The sequence below is a fragment of the Gorilla gorilla genome, chromosome 13, assembly GCF_029281585.2.
Source record: "Gorilla gorilla gorilla isolate KB3781 chromosome 13, NHGRI_mGorGor1-v2.1_pri, whole genome shotgun sequence".
NCBI classification, from domain to species: Eukaryota; Metazoa; Chordata; class Mammalia; order Primates; family Hominidae; genus Gorilla; species Gorilla gorilla.
The window spans coordinates 45,084,144-45,110,660 of record NC_073237.2 but is presented as its reverse complement, the minus strand read 5'-3'; the positions used below and the strand labels follow the sequence as shown (position 1 = coordinate 45,110,660).

General features: G+C 37.8%; 1 protein-coding gene across 6 annotated transcripts in view; it reads left to right on the top strand.

The window, feature by feature from the left end:
* Positions 1-26,517, top strand: part of DENND4C (DENN domain containing 4C) — a 134,437-nt gene that overhangs the window by 103,197 nt on the left and 4,723 nt on the right. For all 6 annotated transcript variants that reach the window (XM_004047844.5, XM_019033242.4, XM_055350646.2 and 3 more), the window contains 9 exons: positions 1,238-2,403; positions 6,025-6,202; positions 7,385-7,494; positions 7,802-7,977; positions 12,281-12,463; positions 13,275-13,470; positions 15,552-15,797; positions 17,152-17,269; positions 25,099-25,249. In XM_004047844.5, the coding sequence (XP_004047892.2) occupies positions 1,238-2,403; positions 6,025-6,202; positions 7,385-7,494; positions 7,802-7,977; positions 12,281-12,463; positions 13,275-13,470; positions 15,552-15,797; positions 17,152-17,269; positions 25,099-25,249 (2,524 nt within the window). The remainder of the gene's footprint in view (positions 1-1,237; positions 2,404-6,024; positions 6,203-7,384; positions 7,495-7,801; positions 7,978-12,280; positions 12,464-13,274; positions 13,471-15,551; positions 15,798-17,151; positions 17,270-25,098; positions 25,250-26,517) is intronic.

Sequence of the window (26,517 nt, the reverse complement as noted above, 5' to 3'; positions counted from 1 at the left end):
GGTTTCTCCATGTTGCCCAGGCTGGTCTTGAGCTCCTGAGCTCAGGTGATCCGCCTGCCTCTGCCTCCCAAAGTGCTGGGATTACAGGTGTGAGCCACCGTGCCCGGCATAACCCTAACTTAAAAAAAAAAATAAAAGAAAGAAAGAAAAGAAAGAAATTTATTTCTTATAGTTCTAGGGGCTGGAAAGTCCAGGGTTAGCATGGTGAGTTCTGCAGAGGGCCCTCTTCCAGGTTGCAGAGTGCTAACTTATTGTATCCTCGTACAGCAGAGAAGGAGAGAGCTCTCCTTCTTTAAGGGCTCTAATCCCATTCATCAGGGTTCCACTTTCATGATCAAATTATCTTTCAAAGGCCCTGTCTCCTAATATTGTCACACTGAGGGTTAGGATTTTAGCATGTGGATTTTGGGGGACACAAACATTCAGTCCATAACAGGTAGACTTAAGTTCTAATAATGATTCGAATAGGAAATAATAGCTTTTGGTCTTGGAGTGAAACAAATTGCATGGTAGCCAAGAGTAAAAGACTGCTTTCTTTTTCCAAAGCTGGGGGAAGCTGCTATGGCCATTAGCATATTTTTTCTCTACCTGATCAAATAAGACTGACTTCTGTGAAGGCTGGGATTATGTCTGTTTTATTTGCCTTTGTATTCCTAGCACCTCATATAGTGGCTACTAGTAGACGTTTAGTATTTGTTGAAGAAATGGATATATCTGAATAATTTTTTAACCACTCAGATTTTATCAGCCTTCTTAGAATTTGCCAGTGCTAAGCATTCCATTCCGGATTATTTTACTTTACAGCAGTAAGACTTTGAGTATAGCAAATATACAATTCCTATAAGATTACAAATTTGCTTTTTGCAGAGTAGATTACTGGCAAGTATTTGTTGAATTGGATACAAAACTAAGATGGAAGAGATTCTTTCTTTTTCTGTATTTTAGTGAAGAACACAGGTATATCCATCTATCATATGTTGCATGATTTGTTTTTTTAAATGGGTGTTTATATAAATATAGGATGAAAGACAGGTTATACATTAAAATGCCCCTGGGAGGCAAGTTTTAAATAGCTTTTCCAGTGCACTTTTTTTTATACTTTCTTTATGGCCTCTAAATTTTCTGGATCTTTTATTCTGAGTATATGTCACATTCATAATCAGGAAAACAATAAACATTTTAATAAAAGTTAACTTGGAAAATAGGTTCATTGTTAATATTTTCCTTTCCCTTTTAGGTAGTATATCAAATGTGCTGTTTTCTACTCAAGATCCAGTTGAAGATGCAGTCTTTGGCGAAGCTACTAATCTCAAGAAGAATGGTGATAGAGGAGAAAAAAGACAAAAGCATTTTCCTGAGAGGAGTTGTAGTTTTAGTTCTGAAAGTCGAGCAGGAATGTTGCTTAAGAAGAGTAGTTTGGATTCGAATTCAAGTGAAATGGCTATCATGATGGGAGCAGATGCCAAGATTCTCACAGCAGCATTGACATGTCCTAAGACTTCTCTACTTCATATTGCAAGAACCCATAGCTTTGAGAATGTTAGCTGCCACCTACCTGATAGTAGGACTTGTATGTCTGAAAGCACTTGGAATCCTGAGCACAGATCATCTCCGGTGCCAGAGATGCTTGAGGAAAGCCAAGAACTCCTTGAGCCTGTGGTTGATGATGTACCTAAAACTACTGCAACAGTAGATACATATGAGAGTCTACTAAGTGATAGTAACAGTAATCAGTCCAGAGACTTGAAAACAGTATCCAAAGATCTGAGGAATAAGAGAAGTAGTTTATATGGTATTGCTAAGGTGGTTGAGAGGGAAGATGTTGAAACTGGACTAGATCCTTTGTCTCTTTTAGCCACTGAATGTACAGGAGGAAAAACTCCTGATTCTGAAGATAAGTTGTTTTCTCCAGTTATTGCACGTAATCTGGCTGATGAAATAGAAAGCTATATGAACCTAAAAAGTCCCCTAGGTAGTAAATCTTCTAGTATGGAATTACACAAAGAGGAAAACAGAGAGTCTGGCATGACTACTGCATTTATTCATGCTCTAGAGAGGAGATCAAGCCTACCTTTAGATCATGGTTCACCAGCACAGGAAAATCCTGAAAGTGAAAAGAGCTCACCTGCAGTGTCCAGGTCTAAAACTTTTACTGGGCGTTTCAAGCAGCATCCCCCCTCTCGAACTCATAAAGAACGTTCAACTTCTTTGTCAGCACTGGTGCGTTCTTCGCCACATGGCTCGTTGGGTTCTGTAGTCAATTCTTTGTCAGGGCTAAAGCTGGATAATATACTCTCAGGGCCCAAGATAGATGTCCTGAAATCTGGTATGAAACAAGCAGCGACAGTAGCCAGTAAGATGTGGGTAGCTGTTGCGTCTGCCTACAGCTACTCAGATGATGAGGTAAGAAAGCTTTATGTGTGTAGTCTGTCTGCTATTGGAGTGTTTTTAGTATCTTTCTAGAAATATATGTATTCTTATTAAGAGATTTCTGTGCCCAGGCTGGAGTGCAGTGGCATGATCTTGGCTGTCTGCAACCTCTGCCTCCCAGGTTTGAGCGATTCTCTTGCCTGAGTAGCTGGGTCTATAGGGGTGTGCCACCATGCCCGGCTAATTTTTGTATTTTTAGTAGAGATGAGGTTTCACCATGTTGGCCAGGCTGGTCTTGAACTCCTGACCTCAGGTGATCCAACTGCATCAGCCTCCCAAAGTGCTGGGATTACAGGCATGAGCCACCATGCCTGGCTGATTTCTGGTAACTTTGGTTTTTATATTTTGCATAGTCTATCTAATATAGAATAGTCTATCTCTAGTCTATTTTGTGTAGTCTATCTGATATGGAATGTTTGTATATCTTTTTAAAAATATGTGAAGGATTATTAAGACAGTTCTGGTAACTTTGGTTTTCATATTTAAAAACTATGCATATTTGGTTTCTTTCTTGAAGTAACTTGAACCATTTATGTAAGGAAGTTAATAATGTAGAAATAGAATATTGGGACCATTTTATAATTCCATACACTAGTCTAAACTAAAACATTATTTATTTCTTTGAAAGCTCTAATGATTAGTGTTTGAAGTTAATAAAAATGCCATGTTATATTTGTGTAGCATTCACTTTTAAAATAATTTTTACCTATGCAATCTCCTTAATACATATGAAGTCAAGCTGCAGCTTAATCCATGGATTTCATACCACATGGCAAAAATAATTGTCTTTAAAAAAACGTTATATATAGAGTTAATCATTAGATCTTTTGGTAAAAACAAAAGTGGGTAAGTTTTGCTTGTTTTACAGAAAAAAATTGAAATTTCACCTTGTATGAAATTGTATAGTATTTGAGTACTTTAGTAGATAAGGCAGATATGTATAATGTTTGCTCTCGTTATTTAACAGTATGTCCTAGGTACTGTTATAAGCTATATGTCTGGTTTTATATATGAATATATACAAACATAGGTATTTGTTTAATTTTCACAGCAACCCCATGAGGGTGGTACTGTTGTTATCCTGATTTTGTAGATGATATTTGAAACTCAGAGAGGCTAATTAGCTTCTCAAGATGATACAACTAGGGAATAGTAGAACTATGATTTGAAGTCAGAGAGATTGGCTCTAGAGTCCATGCTCTTAGCTTAGAAGCAATATCTCAGGAGAAGATACCAAAGAGCAATATATGAAAAGAGGTTCAGGTTGGGGGCTATCCAGAAAAAAAGCAAAGCAGGTGATATCTAATTTAGGATTTGAAGGATAAATTTGACATTTGGGGTTAAAGCTGTAAGAAGAGTGTCAGAAGAGTATATCTGAAAGAATAATGTGAAATGGCTTGGAAGCTTAAAGCATCATGTACTTTCAAGGTAATATAATCAATTTCAGATCGTAAAAGGTCTAAATTGGAATTAGAGACATTGGAAAAGAAATTAGACGTATAAGACTTTTATACCATTTGAAGGAATACTTTATAGACAAAATAATAATTGAATTAAAAGTATAGTATTGAACATTATAAATTAACTATTTTGTATTTAAAGAGCTTACGAGGTCAGTCAAGGGAAGGCGAAATAAAATAGCTTCCAAACTGTCTTAATCTGGCATTATGATAAAAAAGAAAAAAAAGTGTATCATTTTATTTTATTTTTTGAGACAGGCACTTGCTCTGTTACCCAAGCTGGAATACAGTGGCACAGGGATGGCTCACTGTAGCCTTGACCCCCTGGGCTCAAGCAATCCTCCTGCCTCAGCCTCCTGATTGCTAGGACTCCAGGCGTGCCCCACCATGACTGCTAATATTTTATTTTTTGTAGAGATAGGGTCTTGCTATGTTGCCCAAGCTGGTCTTGGACTCCTGGGCTCAAGTGTTCCTAGGTCTCCCAAAGTGCTGGGATTACAGCCATGAGCCACTGCACCCGGCCTTTGTTTTATTTTTGAAATTTTATTGAGGTTGGTTATGAGGACTCATGCCTGTAATCCCAGCACTTTCAGAGGTCGAAGTGGGCATTTGCTTGAGCCCAGGAGTTTGAGCCTAGCGTGGGCAACATGGTGAAACCCCATCTATACAAAAAAATACAAAAATTAGCTGGGCGTGATGTCATGTACCTGTAGTCTCAGCTACTCCAGAAGGTGAGGTGGGAGGATAGCTTGAGCCCAGGAGGCAGCGGTTGCAGTGAGCCGAGATCACACCACTGCACTCCAGCCTGGGTGATAGAGACCCTTTCTTCCTTGCCTCCCCAAAAATTATCTGTTAAAAACAGAAGTACATTACACAGGGATCGGGATCTATGGACTTGGAATATGTGACACTGTAAATTCCAAGTCACTGTGGATCTTGTCTTGTCTTTTCGTTGTTACATCCCTGGCACCAGTAAGCAGTACCTGGCAAAAGGCAAATAGGAGATACCTAATAAATATTTACAAATGAAGGAATGAATGAAAAGTCTATAAAATGTTTTTAACTTTCATCCTGAGTTTAAGGAATTAATTAGAGGTATATGTAAAAATAGAGGAATTTACCAATGTAATTTATATAAGATTGAAGCATTTTGAATGTTTAAGCAACAGGGGAGTTAGTAAATACATAATAGTATATCAGTAAAACAGATTAGTTCACAGGTGTTTAAATAATTAGAAGAAAATTTAATGACATTAAAATAATTACATAAGAAGTACAGGTGAAAAACAATATTCCAATTTGTAAAGATTTATATGATTTTATATGTATGTTTTAAATGACTAGAAAGATATATATCAAGATTTTGATTATATTCTCTGACTGTTGATATCATAAGCATTTTTCATTCCTTGTTTTGCTTATCTGTATTTAATTTTTAAAAATCATGTAACATGGTTTTATAACAAGGAAGACACAAATCTTCCATTTTTAAAGCAAAAAAACCTGATTGTTGAAATGTTTTCTACCTAAAGCTTCAACAATCACTTATGTAGTTAAGAACTACAGTGTTTGAAACTTTATTCATGTTTCTTGGCTCTAATATTGATATTTGTTATTCTGAACATTCAGATTCCCAGCCGAAATTATCACAGCAGCTTTATTTGAAACAACTCATATTATCCATATTTTCAGATTACATAATTAAAAGTTAAAGAAGTTTAGTAATTTCTGTAAGGTTACATATCTAATAAATGGTGGAGAACAAGGTCACAATCTGGCTGTCTGATTCAAAAACCCCCACTCTACTTGTACTGGGATTCCTGATTCCATTGGAGACAGTGAGCTCTCTAGAATTCTGTTATTTTATAAGATTCAATGTTGAGAGACACCCAGACCTCCCACATACACCTGAGGCACACCATGATCTTTCTTAAAGTATTGTTGCTTATGGCTTGAATGTCTTAGAGTGTGGAAGTGAAATAATAGTGAGGAGATTTCATGGTTTTGAAAAATGTGGGGATGATGATTTGTTTAAGGATTATAGAGTTTAATTTTGAAAAGGGTAGAGTGGATATAATCCCACTGGAGAAGGTATTATTTATGTATGTGGAATTTTTTTTTTTTTCAATTAAAGGAAGAAACTAATAGAGACTACAGCTTCCCAGCTGGCCTAGAAGACCATATTTTGGGGGAGAATATATCGCCTAACACAAGTATCTCAGGGTTGGTCCCCAGTGAACTTACCCAGAGCAACACAAGTCTTGGCAGTAGCAGCAGTAGTGGAGATGTAGGAAAACTGCATTATCCAACAGGTATGGGGAAGGATTATCCTTTCTTCATTTGCTTTATAATAGTTTTTGCTTTTTTTTTTAATTTAAGAGACGGGGTTTTGTTATGTTGCCCAGGCTGGTCTCGAACTCCTGGGCTCAAGCAATCTGCCTCTCTCGGCCTCCCAAAGTGCTGGGATTACAAGCGTGAGCCACAGCGCCTGGCCTGTCTTTGCTTATTTTAATTTAGATGCCTGTAACTCCCCGCTCAATAAGCCCCATTTGTTGAAATGATTGAGAGATTTTTAATACTAGCCGCCTTATGATCTCTTCTGATCTTGTATGATTTATAACTACTGTGGTCACCTACTGCCTTTGTTTTTAGTTGTATATATTCACGGATTATATCATTAGTTCTCAAACTTTGGCATGCATCAGAATAATCTGGGAAATCTGTTTCAAAATAAATGCAAATGTCCAAGCCTAACGCTAAAACTTCTGAGACTGAATTTGTGAGATGGGGCCTTGGGAATGTGTATTTTTAAGCAGTTCTCTGGGTGAATCCGATGTATACCAGAGTTGGAGAATCACTAGGATGTGTCATTGAAGTTTCTTACTCCATGTTACTTTTTAAAATTATAATTCGGTTCTTTTTCTCTGACTTTTTACTGTAAAAATTTTAAATGTCCAAACCGGACACAGTGGCTCATGCCTGTAATCCTAGCACTTCGGGAGGCGAGGCGGGTGGATTGCCTGAGCTCAGGAGTTCGAGACCAGCCTGGGCAACACAGTGAAACCGTCTCTACTAAAATACAAAAAAAATTAGCCAGGCGTGGCAGCGTGCGCCTGTAATCCCAGCTACTTGGGAGGCGGAGGCAGGAGAATCACTTGAACCCGGGAGGCGGAGGTTGCAGTGAGCCGAGATTGTACCACTGCACTCTAGCCTAGGCAGCAGAGCGAGACTCCATCTAAAAAAAAAGAAAAAAAAATTTCAAATGTCCTGAAAGTTGAAAGAATCGTTTAATGAACAATCATGTATTTTCCACCTAAATTTAATTAACTATTGTTAACTTTATCTCTTTCTATGTATGCATACATTTTTATACTGAGCCACTTGAAAAACAGTTGCAGACTTTATTCTATGTCCCCCCTAAATACTTTGGCATGCATTTTCAAAAAACAAGGACATTCCTTACATAAGGTATTACGATGTTTATTCCTTTGTAGGTGAAGTTCCATTTCCAAGAGGCATGAAAGGGCAAGACTTTGAAAAATCAGATCATGGTTCTTCTCAAAATACCAGCATGTCTAGCATCTATCAGAATTGTGCAATGGAGGTAAAAGTTCTATATTCAGTTCATGATAAAGTAGCTGTAAGCATATTTTTATTTCAGAATGGCATTTAACAGGATTCTATGATACCCTTGTGGACAGTATAATAAAATAAGTCATTTTGTTGAATTTGCTTGATGTCTTATGTAAGTAAGACATTGAACTGGTAGTTTACCTGTGAAATAAAAGAACTGTTATTAATAATTCCAAATTTGATCAGTAGAATAAATAAAATCCCATTATCTCAAGAGAATTCCTGTTAAGATTAATTTTTATTAAACGTTCTCAGTGTCTGCATTTTTCTGTTTTTAGGTTTTGATGTCCAGTTGTTCACAGTGTAGAGCTTGTGGAGCTTTAGTTTATGATGAAGAAATTATGGCTGGATGGACAGCAGATGACTCAAATTTGAATACAGCTTGTCCATTCTGTAAAAGCAACTTCTTGCCTCTTCTCAATATAGAATTCAAAGATTTGAGAGGTTCTGCAAGGTTAGTCTTATAAAAGCTCTCTCAAGAAGTAAGTACCCTCAAAAAACACGACTTCTGGGAGAAAAGTGAAATATTCCTGGTATGCTCCAGGTCTGCCTTCCTGTCTGTCCTTCACCTTCAGTATTTGAGTAGCAAATACTAGTAATGTGGGAGTCTACTTTTCCATTTTATTTAAAGTAGGATTATCAGCCGGGCTCCGTGGCTCATGCTGTAATCTCAATACTTTGCGAGGCCCAGGTGGGAGGATTGCTTGAGGTCAGGAGTTCAAGACCAGCCTGGGCAACATGGCAAGACCCTGTCTCTACAAAAGATTTTTTTAAATTAGCTGGGCATGGTAGTGTGCACCTGTGGTAGCAGTTACTAGGAAGGCTGACACAGGAGGATCGGGTGAGCCCAGGAGTTTGAAGCTGCAGTGAGTATATATTTTAGAAGAAACAAAGGGGAAAAAAAGGCTTCAACTCTTCTCTTGTCACTTGCACTTCCTAGTAGTATTCTGTGCAGTGAAATGACCAAATTCTAGGCAATAGATATGAGACTAGCTGATCTATAATTATACATTAAATAATTGAGAGTTTGGTAACTCTGTGCTGACCTAGGTAATTATACTTAATATTCCATTCATTTTATGGAACAAATTGAACTTTTTATTTCCTGCCTTTAGCTGCTTTAAAAAAAATACATTGCCAGGTGTGGTGGCTCACACCTTAATCCTAGCACTTTGGGAGGCCCAGGCAGGTGGATTGCCTGAGCTCAGGAGTTCGAGACCAGCCTGGGCAACACAGTGAAACCCCGTCTCTACTAAAATAGAAAAGATTAGCCAGGTGTGGCGGCGTGCGCCTATAGTCCCAGGCACCCGGGAGGCTGAGGCAGGAGAATTGCTTGAACCTGGGAGGTGGAGGTTGCAGTGAGCTGAGATTGCACCACTGAACTCCAGTCTGGGTGACAGAGCGAGACTCTGTCTCAGAAAAAACAACAAAAAACATTTAGGCTGGGCATGATGGCTCATGCCTGTAATCCCAGTACTTTGGGAGGCCGAGGCAGGCAGATCACTTGAGGTCAGGAGTTCGAGACCAGCCTGGGCAACATGGCAAAACCCCATCTCTACAAAAAAATAAAAAAAAGGTTAGCCCGACACCATGGCACATGCCTGTAGTCCCAGCAACCAGGAGGCTGAGGCAGGAAAATGGTTTGAACCCAGGAGGCGAAGGTTGCAGTGAGCTGAAATCACACCATTTAATTGTAGAGGTGTTTCTTCTCTGTTTTTTCTTTTAGCTTCAAAGGTGGAGCTAAGTCAAATCATACTCTTTAATTCCTGACACACTATCATCTTTGGAGTGTGCAAGGGCCCTCTCGTGTTTATCCTCCTTTCCTCATTCCCACCCTCATTCCCCTATTCTACAAAGACACTGACTCTGCTAAGTGTGATATATATCTAAATTTATTTCTTTTTATTACTCAATTTTAAATCTGGGTTACTATATGTACATCTAGTTTATTCCTTTTCTTCTACAGGAAGTTAATATATCTTTCTACTTATCCATTATTCTAGTGTTGGGTACTTCAGTTACTTTCAGTTCTCTGTTACTACAAACACCACGGTAGTAATGCAGTGCACTGCAAAATACATGTCCCCTTTTGGACTTGTGAAGTAGTTTCTCTAAGAAAACAATAATCCTTGGAGTAAGATCATTTTCATACATGATTTTAGTAAACACAAATATTGCTTCCTAGACGGCTGCACTCCCACAAGTAGTACCCAAGAATTCTCATTTCTATATAGCCTTACCAGCATTTGGTATTATCACTTTTTAAATTTTGGCATTGTTTGAATTTCTCTTGATACTGACAAATTTGAGTGTCTCTTCATTACTTGTTATTCTAGCCTTTTTTTTTTTTTTTTTTGGAGACAGAGTTTCACTCTTGCAAGTCGCCCAGGCTGGAGTCCAATGGCACGATCTTGGCCTACAATGTCTGCCTCCCAGGTTGAAGCGATTCTCCTGTCTTAGCCTCCCGAGTAGCTGGGAGTGCCCACCACCATGCCCAGCTAATTTTTGTAATTTTTGTAGAGATGGGGTTTCGCCATGTTAGCCAGGCTGGTCTCGAACTCCTGATCTCAGATGATCCACCCACCTTGGCCTCCCAAAGTGCTGGGATTACAGGCGTGAGCCACTGCACCTGGCCTGCTCTAGCATTTTCTATGAATTGGTTGCTTATGTTCATTGCCTATTTTTTTTTTTTCTTTTTTGGCTGTTTGTTTTTTTTTTTTTTGAGATGGAGTCTTGCTCTGTCACCCAGGCTGGAGTACAGTGGCGCGATCTCGGCTCACTGCAAGCTCCACCTCCCAGGTTCATGCCATCCTCCTGCCTCAGCCTCCCAAGTAGCTGGGACTACAGGCACCCACCACCACGCCCAGCTAATTTTTTTGTATTTTTGGTAGAGACAGGGTTTCACCATGTTAGCCAGGATGGTCTCGATCTCATGACCTTGTGATCCGCCCACCTTGGTCTCCCAAAGTGCCGGGATTACAGGCGTCAGCCACCGTGCCTGGCCGTTCATTGCCTATTTTTCTATTGATCTTTCTTTTTCTTGTTGATCTGACTTGAATATTATTGATATTAATTACTTGAAAGCATTAATTTTGATATCATCCATTAATTTTTTACCTTGCAATTTGTGCTTTTGGAATCTTGTTTTTAAAGTTGTTCCCTATCCCTAGGACCTGAAATTTTTATCCTTGAACATTTTTGCTTATATTTTACTTTTGATGTTTAGGTCTTTAATATATCTTTATTCTACTTTTTATATATGATGGTAGAGATCCAGCTTTTATTTTTCCTCCATGTAACAATCCAGTTATCCCAATATTATCCACTAAATAACCTATCCTTTGCTCACTGATATGTGGTGTCACCTTTATCATATTTCAGTTCCCATGTATACCTCACTTGGTTCTGCATTTTCTTGCTGTTTTTCTTAATGCCATGTTGTTTTCATCACTTGGTCCTTGTGTTGTATCTCTGGTTAGTAGGGTGAGTTCCCACTCTTGGATTGTATTGTTATTATTTTTTGTATGCTTGCTCTTTCCTGTGAATTCTTAGAATAAGTTTGAGGTCCTCAAAAAAAATCCAACTAGAGTTTTCTTTGAGATTTATAGATTAATGTGAGGAAAATTGACTTTTCTATTATTATTATCTTATCTGTGAGCCTGGTATATCTCTGTATTTTTTTTCAGATCTTCTTTTATGTCCTTTAACACAGGTTTAAATTATTCTCCATAAGTCCTATACTTTTTGAGTTAATTGTGTTTTTAAGCTATCGTGACAAGCATTTTATTTTATATTTTTCAAATTGGGTATAAAGGAGCATTATTAAGTCTGTCCCCTGAATATGTTGTTATAGAAAATTTCAAGCTTACAACAAATTTTAAAGGTTTTTTTTCAATGAGCACGCAAATATCTACCCCTGCGTCCTTCAATTTACACTTTACTATACTTAGTCTATCACCTATCTGTCTCTCCACCAATCTATCTTAAATTTTTATTCATTTGAAGGTAAGATAGAGATATTAATACATTTCTCCCCCAAAGACTTTGATATGCATATCATTAACTAGAGTTCAGTATTTATTGACAATTTTTTTATTTTGAGATAAATTGATATACAGCAAAATGTACAAATCTTAAACATACCATTTGAAGAATAAATGCATGCATTTGTGCAAATTAAACCCTTAGAAAACATTACCATTACCTCAGAAAATTCTCTAAATGTTCCTTGCAAGGCCCTTCCCTCCTCGAGTCCCACCCAAAGAGAGAAGGAGAGAGATAAGATGTAAATAAAACAATGAACAGAGAAGAAATGACTAGAAACAAGATGGAGATTTTTAAGTGATAAAAGACATTATAAGTAATTATAGGTTAATATATCTTAAAATGCTGCTACTGCAGCTCTTTATTTTTTTTTTTAACTCAGGAAATTAATAAAATATTTTGCTTTCCCTCTTCCCTCACAGTTTTCTTTAGTGGTTCTCAACAATTGGAATATCATTTATTGGACCATTTCCAACCTTGTATTTGAAAAGTTTAGGATAGGAGGGGAAGAGAAAATGAGAGCAGGAATGTGTGTGAGAGAGAGAGAGAGAGAGAGAAAGAGTGTGTATTGGAAATAGGCAGTGTTTTCTTTCTGGATTATATATAATTTTATTAATGACTGCTTTAGCAATAAAATGATTCTAAATGTGATAGAATTTTAGAAAACTTGAGGATTTTTAAAGGCTCTTTTTTCCCCCCTTTTCCTTATGTAGCTTTTTCCTGAAACCAAGTACCTCTGGTGACAGTTTACAAAGTGGAAGCATTCCATTGGCAAATGAATCCTTGGAGCACAAACCTGTATCCAGTTTAGCAGAACCTGACTTGATCAACTTTATGGACTTCCCAAAACATAACCAGATCATAACTGAAGAAACAGGCTCTGCAGTTGAACCAAGGTATCAAAGGGTACAGAGACCTCTTTATGTAGTAATAAATGGGGTACCCCTGTAAAAATTCTGTCTCTAAAGACAGCCTGACTCATACAGGCATAAGTTCTGGCATTTAAGAGTACATCTTAACTTATTATTACCACATAGTGTTTAACGAGCTAATGAATGAATCTGATGATAAACCATTTTGAACTAAGTTTAATATTTTACAGTTGTCTTTTACAAAATGAACTTCTCAACAGTAAAATATTTCCCTTTTAATATAGTCATTGCCAGTTCCCAGAGGCAAAATGTTCTCTTTCTGTGAAATGTACACTTGGCCCTTAAATACTAATTGAATCAAACATTTATTGAGACTCTATTGTATGCTAAATATTATGCTAAGCTCTAAAAATAAAAAAGTAAATATGACTGGGTCTCTCTCCTTAGGTGGATCGTGGCCTAGTAGAGATTAAATACTTGTCAGTGTCTTTATTGTACTTATTTGCATATAGCATACTTCTAGGTAATTTTGTTTAATAAAGATGAAATAATATTTGAGTAAAGCAACTGAATGGGTACTTTGTCTTTTTAAAATAATACCTGTATATCTACAATATGTCATCTTCCCACCCCTCACCAGAACCATCTACTCCATCCTGTTTTCTGACCAGTTTTACAAAAATGCTTGAAGGAAATGCAATTCTTACAAGGTGGTGCTGATTCTTCTTAGATATATTTAGTAGACTCAAGGTCCATTGTAGAAAATACTCTAGCTCTACAGATTTAGACTGTTTTTCAACATGAACATAGCATTTCTTCTATATTTATTTTTAAGTGATGAAATAAAGAGAGCCAGTGGAGATGTCCAAACTATGAAAATTTCATCTGTGCCTAATAGTTTATCAAAGCGAAATGTGTCTTTGACTCGAAGTCACAGTGTTGGAGGCCCATTGCAGAATATTGACTTTACCCAGCGACCGTTTCATGGCATCTCAACAGTTAGTCTTCCAAATAGTCTGCAGGAAGTTGTGGTATGTAACAACAACAACATTGTAATTATACTGCATACACACCTAAGTATATAGTAGAACATTATAAATTCTTCTGTAGTGGACTTATTTTAATTACATGAAAAGTGATAGAGTTTTTCCATAAACAAATAACTTTTTATTGTGGAGAATTTCAAATATGTACAAAAAGAAACAGTATAATGAGTCCCCCATCATCTAGCTTCAGTTATTTTCAGTTTGTGGCATTCTTCTTTTATGTATATTCTCATTCAGTTCTCTCTTTTTGAGATTATTTTGAAGCAAATTTCAAACATCACATATTCTGTTAGTAAATATTTCAGTATGTATCCCTGAATGATGAGGACTTTAGAAAAATATAATTACACTGCTTTTATCATACAAAAAAAACCCCAAATAATAGTATCAAGTTATTTAGTCTGTTCAAATTTCTGATTGTCTCAAAAATGTCAAATGCATATGTGTGCTTGTGTATGTGTGGGTTGTAGTTTGAGGAATCAGGATCAAATAAAGTCAGTGTATTGCACTTGGTTGATATGGTTTTTAGTCTTTTTGAATCTGTAGACTCTTTTCCTCTTGCAATTTATTTGTTGATAAAACTGGTTAGAGTACAGTTTTCCATAATCCAGATTTTGCTGATTGCAACGATAAAAGTTGGAATTTGTGTCCAGAACCTTGATCAGATTTGGGGTTTTTGTGTTAGTGTTCATTTGCTTGTTTATTTTTGTAAGACGATTTCATCAGTGGTGGTATGTTCCTCCCAGCAGGAGACATAAACATTAATAGCTATTAATGCCTTAATGCCTAGATAAAGTAATTCATTAGGAGCTATAAAATGATAATGGTCTCATTCTGTCATTTCTTCCTTATAATAAGGAATACATAAACAGAAATTTCCCTATGTCTCTGTTAGATTTTCAAAAGATAAAATTTATAGTGGAAAGGCAGGTTAAATGCTTGATTTTTTCCTTTTATTTAGAGTTTTCAAAATAGCGAGTTGAGTCCCTGTCATTCTCCAAGGTCATCAATTAATTTGGGGGAATAGGGTATCATTATGAGCTCATTGATTTCAACATTTATGTTTAATTAAGTAATTAATTTTTAGAGATGGGGATCTCGCTTTGTTGCCCAGGCTATTCCTAAACTCCTGAGCTCAAGTGATCCTCCTGCTTCAGCCTCCCTAATAACTGGAACCACAGGCACACACTACCATGCCTTAAACATTTATCTTTATATCTATTGCTGTTTTTGTCATTGTTCATGCTTATATTATTCTCTTTGGTCAGCTAGAAGCCTCTACAAGTTAGCTCATTAGTCCTTTTGACACAACTCTAGTAGCATTTTTGTAATTTTTAAAAAGCTTTCTTGCTTTCTTATATGACGAGATGTTTTATGCTTATGTTATATACTTTCTTACCCAGACCTAGAATCAGCTGTTTCTCTAAGAAACTGTGGGTCCTTTTAGAGGGAAATGGTTTTGGAGACCACAGTCTAGGCACCAGGGGGACTCACTGTTAATGAGAGAGTCTTAAACATTTTATCCTGATTATGATATGCATAACTCACAAAGTCTAGGTTGGGTCTTTTTTCATTTCTTATTTTATTTGAATTATAAAAATGCTATTTCTTTAATTCCTTCGGTTTTTGTTGCAATCAGTTGTAAAAGTGAGTTAAGTCAACAAAGAATATTAATGCAAAAGATTGCCCCATCAGTTTAGAGTTGTAGGAGGAAGATAATGTCACACAGTTTTTACACACATACATTACTATAAAGCATCTGAAATGCAAATATTTCTTATAAAAATTGAAAAAAACCTAATACATTCAGGCCATTGCTCTCAGTGTGATAGAGAACATGTTTTAAAGAGTCTGTTGATTAATTTTCTTTTGTAATGATTTAACTTAACAGTATTTAAGTATTTTCTTTTTTAGGTTTTCATTCATTAGCATATTCTCTTGCATGTAGCAATGGTCCTAACATAACTGATTTAAAAAGGATAGAGAGGCATTATCTCATTGAGAAGTTCTCTTGAGCATACAGATTTAAACAGATAATATTAATTTCTTTTTGTATTTTTTTTAAGGATCCTTTAGGAAAAAGACCCAATCCTCCCCCTGTTTCTGTGCCCTACTTGAGTCCTTTAGTACTCCGTAAAGAACTTGAATCTTTGCTAGAAAATGAAGGTGATCAGGTGATTCATACATCTTCTTTCATCAATCAACATCCAATCATTTTCTGGAACCTCGTTTGGTATTTCAGACGTTTGGACCTTCCTAGTAACTTGCCAGGACTTATCCTCACATCTGAACATTGTAATGAAGGTGTACAGGTAGGGTGCCAACTTTTATACTTACATTAGTATTCAGTAGGATGAGGCTTAACTTCAAGGTCCTGAAAGTATACAACAACAGTAGCTTAACAAGACAGATTTATTTCTCTCTCACTTAAAAGTTTGGATAAGCAGTCCTGGAATGGTAAAGTGTTAGGAACCTAAGATCCTTTTATATTTTTGTTTAGCTATGCATATCCTCCATTTCCAAGTTCTGCTTTTGGTCCAGGATGGCTGATTACCTCCAAGCTGTCACATCTACTTTCTATCCAGCAGTTAGGAGAAAAATGGATGGAGAGGAGAGTATGTCTTTTTTCTTAAGGGATAGCTCCTGGAGTTGTAGATAATATTTCTACATATATTTTCTTGGCCTGAACTCAATTATTAGGTCATATCTGTCTGCAAGGGTAGCTAGAAAATGTTGCCCAGGCTGGAGTGCAATGGTGTGATCTTGGCTCATTGCAGCCTCCTTTTTCTGGGTTCAAGTGATTCTCCTGCCTCAGCCTCCCGAGTAGCTGGGATTACAGGCACCCACCACCACATCCAGTTAATTTTTGTATTTTTGGTAGAGATGGGATTTTACCAGGCTGGTTTGAATTCCTGACGTAAGGCAATCCACCTGCCTCGGCCTCCCAACTGCTGGGATTACAGGCGTGAGCGACTGTGCCCGGCTGGTAGCTATTATTCTTAACTGTTCTGTTCCCAGCTGCAATTCTCACAACCACCTTTTTTGAAAGGACCCATATTATCCATATTTTTCAGATGTTATAATTAAAAGTTAGAGAAATTTAGTAATTTCTGTAAGGTGACATACCTAATAAGTGATGGAGACCCAAGGTTACATTCTGGCTGTCTTACTTAAAAGCCCCAACTCTACTTATACTGGGATCCTGATTCCATTAGAGACAGTGAGCTCCTAGAGTGCTTTATTTTATAGGATTAATATTGATAGACACTCAGACCCCAAACATATACATGGGGCAAAATAAAATCTTTCCTTAAAGTACTATAAACTCGTTTGATTAGGTAGGTGAAACAAAATTATTTGGTAAGGTAGTAGAAACTCTTGCACTTTGACCTTAAAATTTGCTGTAATGGTAATTAATCTTTCTACAACCATCATGCCAGTTAGCAAATTGTCATCCCATTCCTTAAAAGTCACACTGAGAAACCTTGACCTCAGAAAATAATAATAATATTTGTCATCAGACATTAATAAAAATTAAAATTTTGATTCTGAATTTTAGGTCCTGAATTTTAAAAGGACTCATCTGTTTTATATAATCAAGCTTCACTAGATCTACTGGTAATTGTTATTCTTGGGATACTAATACTTTCTTTTGATTTCTTTTAGCTTCCTCTGTCATCTTTGTCCCAGGATAGCAAACTTGTGTATATTCAGCTGTTATGGGATAATATCAACCTTCATCAGGAACCAAGAGAACCTCTGTATGTCTCATGGAGGAATTTTAGTAAGTAAAATAGAATTAAAGACATAACAGCCGGGTGCGGTGGCTCGCACCTGTAATGCCAGCACTTTGGGAGGCCTAGGCTGGCGGATCACTTGAGGTCAGGAGTTGGAGACCAGGCTGGCCAACATGGTGAAATCCTGTCTCTATTAAATATACAAAACTTAGCCAGGTGTGGTAGCAGATGCCTGTAGTCCCAGCTACTCAGGAGGCTGAGGCTTGAAAATCGCTTGAACCTGGGCAGCAAAGGTTGCAATGAGCTGAGATTATGCCACTGCACTCCAGCCTGGGTGTCAGAGCAAGACTGTATCTCAAACAAAACAAAACAAAGAGTTAAAGACATAAAAGACTCAAAATGGGAACAACTCAAATACGCATCCATAGGTGACTGGATAAGCAAATTGTGGCACAGTCCATCCATACTGTAGGATATTGTTCTGCAATAAAGAATGGACTGCTGGGAAGAAAAAAAAGAAACAGAATTAAACTAAATTCCCCTAGAGTTAAATACAGAAAAGCAAATTATTTTGTTTATTTTTAAATTTTTAATTAATTCAAAGTGATTTGCTGTTAAAAAAAAAAAAAGTACACACACACACAAAAATGAAAAAGTGGTTTGCTGTTTTACTGACCTGTTTTTTAACTGTGACGGGTCTCAACTGAGTTGAGTAATTTTTTTGGTGATTTTTCTATCAAGTAAAAATTTGGTTGGCTATTTTGAGAGTAAGTTCTATATAGCAGAAGAGTAATTTAGATGTGTTGGTATAGGATCATAAGTTCAGCTGTATTGATGGTTACTGACTGGTCTTAAGGGTTCTGACTTCATTTTTAATCTTTTAGAATATGCTTTTACAAGGTGTTTAAAGAGTTATTATTCATGTATTCAAAAGCCTTATGAGTCAGTAAGAAAAATACAATTCAGTAGATAAATGACCAAATGATATTAATAGGTAATTCATATTAAAAACATTAAGCAGCTTTCAAACTGTATTAGTTTGCTAGGGCTGCCATAATAAAATACCACAGACTGGGTGGCTTTAACAACAGAAATATATTTTCTCACAGTTCTGGAGGCTGGAAGTCTAAAATCTAGAAAGGGATCAGCAGGTTTGGTTTCTTCTGAGGCCTCTCTTTGGCCTGTAGATGGCTGCCTTCTTGCTGTACCCTCACATAACCTTTTTTCTGTGTGTGTGCATGCACATGCACACATTCCTGGTGTCTCCTTTTCTTATAAAGACATCAGCTGTATTAGGTTAGGGCCCCACTTGGCCAGGCGCGGTGGATCACGAGGTCAGGAGTTCAAGACCAGCATGGCCAAGATGGTCTTGGTCATCTCTACTAAAAATACAAAATTCAGCTGGGCGTGGTCGTGGGCACCTGTAGTTCCAGCTGCTCGGGAGGCTAAGGCAGACAATTGCTTGAACCCGGGAGGCGGAGGTTGCAGTGAGCCAAGATCACTCCACTGCACTCCAGCCTGGGCGACAGAGCGAGACTCCATCTCAAAAAAAAAATTAAAAAAACATTAGTGCCTCACTCTTATGTCCTCATGTAACCTTAATTATTTATTTAAAGGCCTTATCTCCAAATAGAGTCACACTGGCAATTAGGGCCTCAACATACGAATTTGGGGTGACACAATTCAGTCTGTAATATAAACATATTTTAAAAGCTCAATCATACTAGTATTAAGTGAAATATAACTTTATATTTTAAAAAAGGAAAATGTAGGCCTGGCATGGTGGCTTATGCCTGTAATCCCAGCACTTTGGGAGATCGAGGCAGGTGGATCACTTGAGGTCAGGAGTTCAAGACCAGCCTAGCCAATATGGTGAAACTCTGTCTCTACTAAAAATATAAAAAAAAATTAGCCGGGCTTGGTGATGCACGCCTGTAATCCCAGCTACTCAGGAGGCTGAGGCAGGAGAATTGCTTGAACCCGGGAAGGAGGTTGCAATGAGCCGAGATTGCACCGTTGCGCTCCAGCCTGGGCATCGCAGCAAGACTCCATCTCATAAAAGAAAAAAAGGAAAATGTGGCTGGCGTGGTGGCTCACGCCCGTAACCACAACACTTTGGGAGTCCAAGGCAGGAGAATCCCTTGAGTCCAGGAGTTCTAGGCAGCAGTTAGCTATGATTGCACCAGTGTACTCCAGCCTGGGTGACAAAGTGAGACCTCCCCACCTTCCTGTCTGTTAAGAAAAAAAAAAAAGGAAAACATAAACTTGTAACTGTCAGGTTGGCAAAAAACGTTAAAGATGAAGATTGTTTAAAAAAATTTAAAGATTGTTGAAGATGTTTGGGGAACACTTTCATATACTTTTAGATGTGTAAAATGATACATTTCTGGAGAACAATATGGCAGACATGTAGATTTCATATGAGGATACCCTTTAAACTCAGGAATTGCAGTTCGAGAACTCTGTTCTATAGAAATACAGTACACAGCTAACTGTTTACACAAGGATACTTACTGTAAGATTTTTTTTTCTTTTGAGACAGGGTCATGTCTCTATCTAGCACCCTGCTCATAAAGCAGGAATGTCACTCTAAAAGAAGGGCCACTGTTCCCAGCCCCAGCTCCAGAGCAGTGGCTTAGAAATTTTGCCCAGGGGCTGGGCACGATGGCTCACGCCTGTAATCCCAGCATTCTGGGAGGCCAAGGCGGGTGGATCACCTGAGGTCAGGAGTTTGAGACCAGCCTGGCCAACATGATAAAACCCCGCCTCTACTAAAAATAGAAAAAAAATTGCCAGGTGTGGTGGTGGGCACTTGTAATCCCAGCTAGTTGGGAGGCTGAGACAGGAGAATCAGGGAGGCCTGGGAGGCGGAAGTTGCAGTGAGCCGAGATTGTGCCACCGCACTCCAGCCTGGGCGACAGAGTGAGACTCTGTCTCCAAAAAAAAAAGAAATTTTGCCCAGGGGGAGAGGCAGGTCATAAGAATAGAGAGCTCTGAAATTTTCCCTAAAGGAAATTATTTTATTTGGAACAGAGTGTGGAGAAGTTTAAGCCTGAGAGCACTCTCAAAAATAGTGGAGATTTTGGTGAGAAGGCCATTATTACCCTGATACAAAGACCAATGACATCATAAGAAAATTAAAAATCAGTATCATTTAGTAATATAGACATAAAAATTGTGAATAAAATACTAGCAGATCAAATCCAGCAATATATAAAAATGATTTTACACCATGACAAAGTGGGATTTATCTCAAGCATGCAATTGTGGTTTAACATTTGAAAATCAATTGTGTAATATACTATCAATAGAGTAAAGGACAAAATTCACATGATCATCTCAGTAGGCACAGCCAAACCATTTGGCAAAATCCATCACCCTTTGTTTAAAACACTCATCAAGCTGGGAATAGAGAAGATCTTCCTCCGCCTGGTAATGGGCATCTATGAAAATCTACAGTTGATACCATACTCTTAACATACTTTCTCACTAAGTACAAGTGTAAGACAAGGATGCCCACTTTTGCCATGTTTATTTACCATTCTACCAGAGGTTCTAGCTAGAGTAATTAGTCAAGAAAAGAAAAGGCATCCAAACTGGAAAGGAAAAAAGTAAGTGTATCTATATTTGCAGATTATATGATAAATGATATTTATTTTTTCTATATATATAATATATAGAAAATTCTAAGGAATAGACACACACCTAACATATTATTATACACACACACCATATTAGAACTGCATAAGTTCAGCAAGGTTCCAGGCTATAACATCAGTATAGAGAAATCGACTATTTCTATATCTTTGAACAAATAATTCAAAATGAAACTAAGAAAACAATTTTATTTATTTATAATAGCATTAGAACAAAGTACTTATGGATAAATTGAACCAAAGAAATGCAAAACTTACACTCCAAAAACTTAAATAATTGTTGAAAGAAATTAAAGAATAAGTAAATGGAAAGAATCCCATGTTTATGGACTGGAAAAGTTAATATTATTAAGATGGAAGTAGTCCTAAATTGATCTACAGATTGAATGCAATCCCTATCAGAATTTCAGGTAGCTTCTTTACGTAAATTGACAAGTGAATCTTGAAATTCATATGGATGTTCAAGGAACTTAGAATCACGAAAACAATCTTGAAAAAGAACAGAGTTATAGGACTCACAGTTCTTCAATTTGAAAACTTACTGCAAAGCTACAGTAATCAAGAAAGTAAAATACTGGTGTAAAAAGAGACATAGGTTGATGGAATAGAGCTGAAGTTCCAGAAATAAACCCTCACATGTATGTATGGTCAGTTGCCTTTCAGTGTGAAGACCATTTAATAGGTAAAGAATAGTCTTTTCGGCCGGGTGCAGTGGCTCACGCCTGTAATCCCAGCACTTTGGGAGGCCGAGGCAGGCGGATCACGAGGTCAGGAGATCGAGACTATCCTGGCTAACACGGTGAAACCCCATCTCTACTAAAAAAATACAAAAAAATTAGCCAGGCATGGTGGCGGGCACCTGTAGTCCCAGCTAGTCGGGAGGCTGAGGCAGGAGAATGGCGTGAACCCAGGAGGCGGAGCTTGCAGTGAGCCAAGATTGCGCCACTGCACTCCAGCCTGGGCAACAGAGTGAGACTCTGTCTCAAAAAAAGAATAGTCTTTTCAACACATGTGCTGGGACAACAGGCTAGCAATAATAAAAAGAATGAAATTGGATACTTCCTCAAATCATACATAGAAATGAACTAAAAATGGATCATAAACCTAAATGTAAGAGCTAAAACTATAAAGCACTTAGAAGAAAACATAGGAGTAAATCTTCATGACTCCGTGTGAGTTAGGCAAGGCCTTCAAAAAAAGCAACAAAAGCACAATCAACAAAAGAAAAAGTAGATAAGTTGGATTTAGTCAAAAGAAAAAACTTCTGTTCTGAAATTTAAACCATCAAAAAAGTGAAAGGTCAATCGACAGATTGGGAGGAGATATTTGCAAATCATATCTTAAAAAGGATTTGTACCCAGACTATGTAAAGTACTCTTACAACTCAGTAATAAAAAGGCAACCCATTTTTAAAATGAGCAAAGGCTGTAAATCAGTAGTTCTTCAAATAAAATGTTCAAATGGCCAAAAGCTCATGAAAAATGCTCAATAGCACTAGCTATCAAGGATATGCAAATCAAAACCACAAGGAAATACCACTTCATACTTACTAGGATGGCTATAATAAAAAATAATAATAACGAGTTAGTGAAGATGTGGAGAAAGTGGAACCCTCAGACACTGTCAATTAGAATATAAAATTGTGCAGCTCCTTTGGAAAACAGTTTCACAGCTCCTCAAAATGGCAAACCATATGAGTTACCATATGATACAGCAGTTGCACTCACGTATATACCTAAGAGAAATGATGTCCACATGAAAACTTGCACATGAATGTTCATAATAGTATTTGCATAATAGCCAAAAATACGGAAACAAATGTCCATCAGTCTATGAATTGAGGGCTGAGCGCAGTGGCGCACGCCTGTAATCCCAGCACTTTGGGAGGCTGAGGCTGGCAGATCACTTGAGGTCAGGAGTTCGAGACCAACCTGGCCAACATGGGGAAACCCCGTATCTACTAAAAGAAATACAAAAATTAGCTGGGCGTGGTGGCACATGCCTGTAGTCCCAGCTACTTGGGAGGATGAGGCAGGAGAATCACTTGAACCCAGGGAGGCAGAGGTTGCAGTGAGCTGAGATTGTGCTGCTGCACTCCAGCCTGGGCAACAGAGCGAGACTCCATCTCAAAAACAAGAAAAAAAAACTATGAATTGATAAATAAAGTATGGTATATCCATACAATGGAATTTCATTTGGCAACAGAAAACAATGAAGTACTGATACATGTACAACACAGATGAATCTTGAAACCACTCTAGAAGAGAAACCAGTTGTGAAGGAGCATAGATTGTATTATTCCATTTATATGAAATATCCAGAATAAGAAAATGTATAGAGACAGAAAGTAGATTAGTGGTTGCCTAGGGCTAAGGGGTTGAGGTGGGGTTTCTTTTTGGGATATGAGCATGTTCTAAAATTGATAGTGATGGTGGTTGCACAACTTCATGAATATACCAAAAACCATTGAATTGTGTATTTAAATTGGTGTAATGTTTGGTTTGAGACTTATCTCAATAATTGTGAAATTATAGCATAGTGTGAAGATTAACACTATTCAAAGTCTATCATTTAGCAGGTGGAAGACCTAGGATGAAAACTCATAGCAGCCAGTATTTCCTGTTATCATAACAGAGGACTTTGCTATTTTTTTTTTTTTTTTGGTTTAACACAAATGAACTATTACCAGTTGTCTTTATTTAGGGGCGGTGTTACACAATACAATATAATTAAATGTATAATGAAAAAGACAATCCGCCTGCCTCAGCCTCCCAAAGTGCTGGGATTACAGGCATGAGCCACTACACCCGGCCGAATTACGTTCCTTCTAATTAGCACTAGACTCTGCTATATTTAACAGAAAATAACAGAGGCTGAAACAGGTAAAGATTATTCTCTCATATGAAGTTATTAGGCTAGGCAAATCAGGCTAGCACTTTTGGAGGCCAAGGTGGGAGGATCACTTGGGACCAGGAGTTTGAGACTAGGCTGGGCAACATAGTGGGAGCCCATCTCTACAAAAAATAAAAATAAAAAATTAGCTAGATGTGGTGGCATGCCCCTGTAGCCTCAGCTACTCGAGGCTGAAGCAGGAGGATTGCTTGAGCCTAGGAGGTCAAGGCTGCAGTGAGCTGTGATTGCACGACTTCACTCTAGCCTGGGTGACGGAGTGAAAAACTGTCTAAAAAGTTATGAATTATATCATGTTGTACACCATAAGCAAATACAATTTTTACTTATTGATTAAAAATAAGACTAGACATGGTTGGCTCATGCTTGTAATTCCAGTGATTTGGGAGGCTGAGGCAGGAGGACTGCTTGAGGCTGAGTTCAAGACTAGTCTGGGCAACATGGCAAGACCCTATCTCTACAAAAATAAAATAAATTAGCCAGCTGTGATGGTGCATGCCTGTAGTCCTAGCTATTTGGGAGGCTGAGCAGGGAGGATTGCTTGAGCCCAGGAGTTGAAGGTTACAACGATCAGCCACTGCACTCCAGCCTTGGCAACAGAATGAGATCCTGTCTCCAAAAATTAAGTAAATACATTTTTAAAAAAGAAAAAAAGTTATGTACTAGACAGTCTAGTACTGCTAGACAACTCCTCTGTCATCAGGGATCCAGGTTCCTTCTGTTGTACCTGCTTTTATGGCTGCTGGAGTACAAGCTATCACATTCCAGCCTTAGGCAGTAAGCCACCATATATTAGAAGAGAAAGGCAGAGTGACAGGTCTGCCTGTTTGAAGGGAGCAAGCAGGAAAAATATTTTTTAGTTGGGCACACTGCCACATAATTTTACTAGTAGTGGGGAGGTGCTATTGGTTAACCAAGGAGAAAATGCGACAACTCTGGAGAAAAAACTTTTTAAATAATTGGGACCGGGCACAGTGGCTCATGCCTGTAACCCCAGCACTTTGGGAGGCAGATTGCTTGAGCCCAGGAGTTTGAGACCAACCTGGGCAACCTGGTGAGACCCTATCTCTACAAAAAATACAAAAATTAGCTGGGCATGGTGGCATACATCTGTAGTCCCAGCTATTTGGGAGATTGAGGTGGGAGGATCACTTGAGCCTGGGAGATGAAGGTTGCAGTGAGCCATGATCACACCACTGCACTCCAGCCTGTGTAACAGAGTGAGATGTTGTCTCAAAAAAAAAAAAAAATAATAATAATAATAATAATAGTAATAATTGAAAAAAAACTTACTGTGTTCTTATTGTTAGATTCTGAAAAGAAATCATCTCTCCTGTCAGAGGAACAACAAGAAACAAGCACTTTAGTAGAAACCATCAGGCAGAGTATTCAGCACAATAATGTTCTTAAACCCATCAACCTACTTTCACAGCAAATGAAGCCAGGCATGAAAAGACAAAGGTAATAATCCAGTATTTTTTGCTTGCCACCACTCAGTCATTTCATGTTTTTAAAAAATTATCTTACTTTTAAAAATATCTCTAGTTGTCAAAGAAACACATACTCATTGCAAAACATCTATTGTTTTAAGTGCTACACAGATATATGCATTCCTACTTGAACACAAACACATAATAAAAGTGTCTGGGGGCTTGGCACGGTGGCTCACACCTGTAATCCCAGCACTTTGGGTGGCCAAAGCAGGAGGATTGCTTGCTTGACCTCAGGAGTTTGAGACTGGACTGAGCAACATAGCAAGACCCCATCTCTACAAAAAATAATTTGGCAGGGGTGGTATGTTCCTGTGACCTCAGCTACTTGAGAGGGTAAGACAGGAGGATTTCTTGAGCCCAGGAGGTCGAGGTTACAGTCAGCTGTGATCACACCGCTGCACTGCCACCTGGGTGACAACAGCAAAACCCTGTCTCAAAAAAAAAAAAGAGTGGAAATAGATTCCGTTTTAAGAAGATCATTCATTGATCTAAAGTGTACTGTCTTTTGGAAACATTACTGCTGTTTGCTGGAAACCTATAATTATATTTATTAACACTGATAAACTTATGTACCACTTATTCAGGGCCTGTGATACCCACACATCTTTTCTTTTGTTGGACATAAGAGAATAGGGGAATAGGAGTAGAAACAATTTAGCAAAGAGATAGACGCAGTGAACTACAAAGGATATGGAGTTATTGTGCTCCTGTCACTATTGTCTGCTAATATGCTCAGATTAGTACTCATCCCCTCCTCAGCATAAGTGAATTTTGCAGTAGAAGCTTCAGAAGAGTGTGCGTAATCGCGTATATCAAACATTACTCATGTTTCCATGGTCCCCTTCAAGTTTTTTAGGTCATGGCATCTTTGAAGATAATCTCAGAAGTGACAGGGCAAGAATTGATAATGAAAATGGATGGATCCATTTTTACTATCAGTAGTTGAGGTAGAGATGACCTTCTTCACAGTCTGTAATATGAGTAGCTTGCTTCAAGCATCTGTAGTTTAAGGACAGGAATGTAATATTAGAAATGTCATATTATGGCTTCTGAAGCTTCTAAAGAAAGTGATACGAAGTGTCACTAGAATCAGCGTTACATCCTTTTTTTTTTCTGTACATCAGTGCATTTCTTAAGTTTTCCTGTCATCTTTAACAACTGAGTCATGAAGTTCACTTTTAGTGTTTCATTTGTAACATTTTAATGCTCACAAACCAAATAAAGGTCAACTGTCCT